This window comes from Oreochromis niloticus, linkage group LG5 (assembly GCF_001858045.2).
Source record: "Oreochromis niloticus isolate F11D_XX linkage group LG5, O_niloticus_UMD_NMBU, whole genome shotgun sequence".
Lineage (NCBI taxonomy): Eukaryota > Metazoa > Chordata > Actinopteri > Cichliformes > Cichlidae > Oreochromis > Oreochromis niloticus.
The window spans coordinates 23,245,145-23,252,242 of NC_031970.2; the positions used below are offsets into that span (position 1 = coordinate 23,245,145).

General features: G+C 40.5%; 1 protein-coding gene across 1 annotated transcript; it reads right to left on the reverse strand.

Moving 5' to 3' along the window:
• Positions 1-385: 385 nt before the first annotated feature.
• On the reverse strand, positions 386-5,114 carry ankrd33ab (ankyrin repeat domain 33Ab). The gene is made up of 5 exons (XM_005469516.3): positions 4,989-5,114; positions 4,023-4,325; positions 3,794-3,923; positions 2,789-2,929; positions 386-1,513 (listed from the first exon to the last, which is right to left on the reverse strand). The coding sequence occupies exons 2-5, from the start codon at positions 4,281-4,283 to the stop codon at positions 687-689; spliced, it is 1,359 nt and encodes a 452-aa protein (XP_005469573.2). The 5' UTR covers positions 4,284-4,325; positions 4,989-5,114; the 3' UTR covers positions 386-686.
• Positions 5,115-7,098: the final 1,984 nt, after the last annotated feature.

The window sequence follows — 7,098 nt, forward strand, 5'->3', positions numbered from 1 at the left end:
TTGTAGAGAAACTCACACCTGCTCATGATCAGTTAATCAAGTGCATTTGATCGGCTACCCTTCAGTAAGGGTGTACTTGATTTTTTACATAACTGTACGGAGTCATGTGCAAACTTTCTTTTTCACGACTGTGTGCACGGTATTCAAGGATTACATGAACATTACTGGCAATATCACAAAGTGGCAATAAACCTAGAGGATTAAACAGATCCTGAGTTTTGATGCTTGCTGTCTAAACACTATACAGTATTTACAGTTCATGTTTTCATCCATAAACTCTTCTTATGTATAAATATTATACATACTACTTAATAATACAAATTAGCTGTAGCATATATACTTCTAGATTTACATCTCATGTTATAAATGGATGCAGGTCTACTCGTACTGTGGCTGTGATTTATTTGAATAATGAGGTAGACATCATGGATGCTTTAGCACCGGTAAGAATGAGCCAGTAAATATGGATTTTGTGCACTGTGCCAAATATGGGTACTGCTTTTAGCATAGATGCTTCAAACCTTCCCTGAAGAGTCTTTCCAGTTCTCTTCCTCTGTCACTCCCTTTCAGATTTAAGTTTAGTATTCACTTGAATGCTCTTTGGTTTGAACATTTTAAGTCCTGAGTTGAACAGACACGCTTTTCTCAAAAAGGATATTTTGTACAGCTCTTTCTTTTATAAAATCTTATTTTTTGGCCTTCTTGCCGTCCTTTTCTTTCTTCTTTTTCTCCTTTTCTTCCTTTTCTTTTTCAACCTTCTTCTTGTCCTTTTTTTTCTCATCCTTGATCTCCTTGTACTTCCACTTGGGTGGTTCCAGATAGCCCTTTTCCCTCTTCTTCTTCTTTTCTTTCTTTGGCGTTGCTTCTGTTGGCCTGTCTACATTGATCTTTGGGATGCAGCCAGAGGGGAACACGCTGTTCCGCCGCCCCATACTCCGGGAAATAAAAGTTGCGGCAGCTTTGGTGGAGAGCATACTGCCTCGCCGCTCGGTGTCGGCACAGCATGTCGTAGCAATCGACTCCGCAGAGTGGATTGTGGGGATAATGTGTGACACTGAGCCATTACTGTGGCACACTGAGCTTTCCTCGAGGTCCTTTTTTGTGTGTTTGCTGACCAGCTCTTGTACGGCCAGACGCTTCTTGCCAATCTCTGGAGGGCTCGTGGGGCAGAGTGGGCGACATGCAGTTGAAATCAGAGGACTGTAGACGCTGGTGGTCATGCGCACCATGTGGTCCAACACCCCATTGTCCACGGGGTCACGAGGTAATCTGAATCCAAAGGTGTCTTTGATCTGCTGGGCAATTTTTTCCCTGGGAGTTTTCTGAGATACGGCCTTGGCTACTCTCTCCTTGAGCTCAGGCCACTCAGGGACATAACCCTCGCAGAACTGCTCAGCTCTTGGACGCATATTGAGGCGGTGGAGACGGTGCAAGGTCTCGTAGCGACCTGTCTTAAAGGCCCAGTCCCGAGCACATCTTCCTCTGGTGGAATCTACTGCATGTATGTCAGCCCCTGAAAAGAAATACCAGGAGGAAAAAACAAACACAAGAACTGATTAATAAAAACTCATTAATAATAAGTTCATATTAATAACTTGTTAAAGTGCTGTTTTGGGCTGCCCTACAAAAAAATGTTAAACATCAAAGTGTTTGATTTGTGTCCACGGTATTAGTGAATCTTATTGTGTACAGCCTACACACGTCAGACTTGATGCCAAACCTGAGTTCTCTAGGTTCATGAGGTGCATGGTGGCTTTCAATAAACGTATCGCTGTCTCACAGTTTGTAGATAACTAAGCAACAGCATAGCCCTGAGCTGTTTTGCGCAGTTAAAATTATCTACAACTGTGGTTGTCATACTGTGAAATGTGAACATGACTTGTATGCCAATGCCTGTTTAGGCCTCTTACTAATGTTTTATTTGTCTTACTAACTTTTTCTGATACAGTGATATGCTGTCTAAATGCGGTAGAATAAAGCAGGCAGGGGTTTGTAAAGTTCAGCTGACTTTCCCACAGTCTGCTTCAGAAATCCATCTTTATGGATTTCATTATGAGGACAGTTTATTGTAAGATATTAATGTTGGACTAAGTGTGATTCCTGGCAGAGATCTGAGGAAACGTGCAGTCCAAAAATAAGGAAATGGCTAATCTGCGACCAGCTCGCAAGTCTAGTAAGGTAAAGATTACCGAGTCAGTATCTGTTAAGATGTGATAATGTCCTCAGAGTGATCCTTTAAACCAGTCTCACGTCACCGACACGTTGACATATGCGCAGAGTTAGCCGGGTTCAAATATGGTCAGATAAACCATGTGGTCAGCCGTTCTCAACAGCAGTGCTCTGAGTCTTTATTTAGAGCAGTGAAAGTCAGAGTTAAAGAGCTGATGTTAGAGTTTCAGAAACGACCCAATGATATCAGTTGGGGGTAGCTTTTGTATGTTCAACACTGTAAAAAGTTGTTTTAATGGAGCATCAGTATAGTTTGAATTGTAGCAAAAAGCTGTGCTAAGTGCAATCTGAGGAATAAAAATTAATGTACCAATCTAATTTGAGAGCTAGCTGAGTAGCTCATATGTGTAAGTGACTAATCTGTTGTTTTTTTTAATATATATGTATTTCTATAAGAGTCTAATCTCGATTATTGATTGATATTTATTCATATTTGCTATTTCCCAAAGCCTTAAGAAACAGAGAATATACCATACCTTTGTTTTTATATCAGTAGCTGAAATGTATAGGTAATGATCCAGTGAAATAAAGTGTGTTTTTGCACTATACTCTTCCATACCAGCCATAACAAGTGCTGCCACAACGTCAGTGCGGCCAGTCATTGCAGCCTTGATGAGAGCTGTGAAACCTCTACAGTCCCTTATTTCTGTGTCTATTCCAGGATAATAGTTCAGGAGATACGACACTGTCATGATGTGACCTGTAAAAACACAGAATTTATAAAACATGAGTTGAGTGCATATTTGCAACTGGTTAAATCTCAGATTAAATCAAGCTCAAGCTATCTGCAATCCCAATCCCAAAAAAGTTCTCAGGAATCTGTGTAAAATATAAAAACAAAACGGAATAATTACAAACCTAATAAACCCAGATTCTGTTCACAATAGAACACAGAAACCATATCAAAGGTTCAAACAAAAAAAATACATACAAAAATATTAGCTCACTTTGAGATTACTGGCACTGATAACTCTCAGTTGGGGCAGTGTCATGTTTGCCACTGTCTAGCATCCCCTCTTCTTTAACAACAGTCCATAAAAGTCTGGAAACTGGGGAGACCACCTGCTGGACTTGTGGGAGAAGACTGTTTTCCTGTTCTTGTCTGATACAGGATTCTAGCTGCTCAACACTCCTGGATCTCCTGTGACATATTTTTAATTTCACATTGTTCCAGATGTTTTCAGCTGGTGAAAGATCTGGACTGCAGGCAAGCCAGTTCAGATGTTGGACGGTCAGTTGGAAGGACACAACTTCCATGTTTTCCAAAAAGAATGTCAAATTTTTTGATACGCCTGACCACAGAACTGTTTTCTACTTTGTCTCAGTCCATTTTGAATGAGCTTTGGTCCATTTACATGGCTTCTTCTTTGCTTGATAAAGCTTTAACCTGCATTTAAGGAATGCATTTAGTTATCCCTTTCCTGAACTGTTTGTCCACGCAGTCAGAGTGAGTGGGGAACCCATCCCCACCTTTACTGAAACAGATTTCATAGCAAAACATGTCACTTGCATCAAATTAACTTTTTCTTGAGCACCCCAGTTGTAATAAGTTGGTAAAACATACCTGCTTGGGATGCAATCATCAGTGCTGTGTTGCCTTCATTGTCCTGGTGATTTATGTCAATATATGGACAGATATGAAGTCCATATACGATCTCTAGGAAACCTTTACAGCACGCCACCATTAAACCATTCTGTTGGTTTAAAGTCAACAGTTAAGATCAGCGATGTTGCAATATGTTGCTCACTGCAAGTCTTAGAGTTCATGAGTTCATTATGGATGAGACTCTCACCCAGCCATTGTTGTCCAGCTCCATCACCTCTTCTTTTGTGACTCCCCTCTCAAGCACTGTCTGCAGAGAGACCGGCTCATTACGGGCGCACGCTTGATACAGTGTTGATGCTGCACTCCCATTTCTTGTCTCTGGCGTGTAGTCTGGAAGCACCGAGTCGTCCGAAAGAATGCTATCTGAGTCTGACTCTCTCCCGGATGGAGACGCTTCGCTATTGTCAGGGCCCGATCCCAGGTGGGGGTCCTCCGCTGCAGTGGCCATCTTCCAGCAGAACAGGTGAAATGGGTCCAAATGCCTTTACATCTAAAACAATATCAAAAACAGAAACTGGTCAGGCAGAAACTTCCTGTCAGATGCATGTTTTTTGGCTTCCTGGAAAGCAAGCTATTGTTTTAAAATCTGTTCTCTTGTTCTAAGCATAAAGCTGTTGTTTTATCACAACATGCTATATATCAGGCTTCAGGAAGCTCAAAGGTTCACTTGGTGACAGATTATGTGTGACATGAGTCCGTAAATCAGGGATTAAGTGTGAGGTATCTGTGTAGCGTGGCGCTGTGGCACTATGAGCTCAGCGCTGCCTCACTGTTAACTGGATAAGAATCTAAATGCCCTGCTGAACACACAACAGGGCTAAATGAGGAACAACCCACCTCAGAGTAATCTTGGTCACATGTGAACCTGCTTGCTTCAATCTGAAGCCAACATAGGTATTGAAAGTAATCACTTCTGCTTTTTGACTTGTATAATTTTTACTTCGCACAGCAAAAAGTTAAGTTTACAATTTTTTACGCTGAAATCAAAACTGCAAATATATGATTTAAAGATCTATCTATAAAGAACATCACTGACAGATGTTTTGATGGTACAGCCATGACCTGTTATTCATCATTATGTAATAAATAATAATACCATGACTGTCAAACTATGAGACACTCATAGACATGAACAGAAAATACATACACTTACCATAAGTAGCATGAACCTGTCAGCATTTATCTGTGACTCGTGCTAAATGACTTCTGATTTCAGCCCTCCTGCTGTGTTTGGAGAGGAGCCGTTTCCTCTCAGGCCTGTGAACAGCGATACTTTACCCATTTCCATCCCACATGTTGTCATCATGACATAAAACTAAGAGGAGGAGTCTTCGTTGAGTCTTCACTGAGGCACTGTGCGCTCATCTCCTATGCTTAGCTCATCCCACTTGTAACAGCTTTATAGAGGGGATTACCTGTTGCTCTCTTCATCTTTTAACAGCAGTTAAAAGCTAAACATGTCTTAGCTGGATGAACTAAGTTTTCTTAGTTGTTGTTGTTATAATTACTATTGAAGTATTTATTCAAACACAAAGTCTCGCTGAGATTGAAATCTCTTTTTCACCAGAGACCTGTATACAGAAGAAACTGAGACAGACATCGACATATTCAAATCACACATTTTACATGGTAAATGAAATCGTTCTTATATAGTGTTCTTCTACTCGACTTGAGTAGAAGAACACTATATACAGCATGACTCATTCACCCATTTTCTATGCCTTAGTGCTTTCTGTCTCACATCCACACACATTGACACTTGAATGATCGCATTGGAAGCAACTTGGGGTTCAGTATGTTTCCCAAACATATTTGATATGCAGTCCGGAGCAGCGAGGGATTGAACCACCAGCCTTCCCATTAGCAGATGACCTGCTTTACCCCTGATCGGTCATAAGAATGAAGATAAACATGTGCAAGAGTAGCTGTGGACAAACAAATATAACCCTTCATAACGTTTCTGTGAAATAAAAGATTATAGCTTTCTTCTCCTTCATATTTCAAGTTATGAAGGAGGAGAAAAAGAGTCTAGATCTCTACAGGGTCTCCTAGAGGTTGATGTAGCTTACAGTAATAAATAACATCAGTCTTCTTTTTGATTACCTTATAAAAATCTGGAAATTAGTAGCTATTACCATATAAACTTTTTTTTCAGTCTTCAAGATTATTTTTATTGGTGGACATCTTTAATTCAATTTCACGAGTATAAAATGTTAACAGTAAGCTGCTTTAATCCAAGGAATCTAATTAATTTGTTAAGACTAACTAGCAGACAGTCAAATCCCATTAGACATGACCAGTGTGCTCGGAACAGATGGGAGAGACTCCAGAACAAAGAAATTCCAAAACAGCTGCAGTTCAGGGATGGTATTTCTCAAATTTACCTCATGATGGGGACTCACACTCAGTGCTTTTGGTTGGTCACAGCAGAGTGAAAGTGATGACATCCTACAGGGAGTGCAGAATTATTAGGCAAGTTGTATTTTTGAGGAATAATTTTATTATTGAACAACAACCATGTTCTCAATGAACCCAAAAAACTCATTAATATCAAAGCTGAATGTTTTTGGAAGTAGTTTTTAGTTTTAGCTATTTTAGGGGGATATCTGTGTGTGCAGGTGACTATTACTGTGCATAATTATTAGGCAACTTAACAAAAAACAAATATATACCCATTTCAATTATTTATTTTTACCAGTGAAACCAATATAACATCTCCACATTCACAAATATACATTTCTGACATTCAAAAACAAAACAAAAACAAATCAGCGACCAATATAGCCACCTTTCTTTGCAAGGACACTCAAAAGCCTGCCATCCATGGATTCTGTCAGTGTTTTGATCTGTTCACCATCAACATTGCGTGCAGCAGCAACCACAGCCTCCCAGACACTGTTCAGAGAGGTGTACTGTTTTCCCTCCTTGTAAATCTCACATTTGATGATGGACCACAGGTTCTCAATGGGGTTCAGATCAGGTGAACAAGGAGGCCATGTCATTAGTTTTTCTTCTTTTATACCCTTTCTTGCCAGCCACGCTGTGGAGTACTTGGACGCGTGTGGTGGAGCATTGTCCTGCATGAAAATCATGTTTTTCTTGAAGGATGCAGACTTCTTCCTGTACCACTGCTTGAAGAAGGTGTCTTCCAGAAACTGGCAGTAGGACTGGGAGTTGAGCTTGACTCCATCCTCAACCCGAAAAGGCCCCACAAGCTCATCTTTGATGATACCAGCCCAAACCAGTACTCCACCTCCACCTTG

Bases quoted from the DNA above. Each gene is read 5' to 3' on its own strand.
- ankrd33ab (XM_005469516.3), bottom strand. From the start codon at position 4,283: ATGGCCACTGCAGCGGAGGACCCCCACCTGGGATCGGGCCCTGACAAT. The intron at 3,924-4,022 runs GTGAGAGTCTCA...TTAAACCAACAG, and splicing joins AGCTGGACAACAATGGCTGG to AATGGTTTAATGGTGGCGTG. The intron at 2,930-3,793 runs GTATGTTTTACC...GTGTTTTTACAG, and splicing joins GATGATTGCATCCCAAGCAG to GTCACATCATGACAGTGTCG.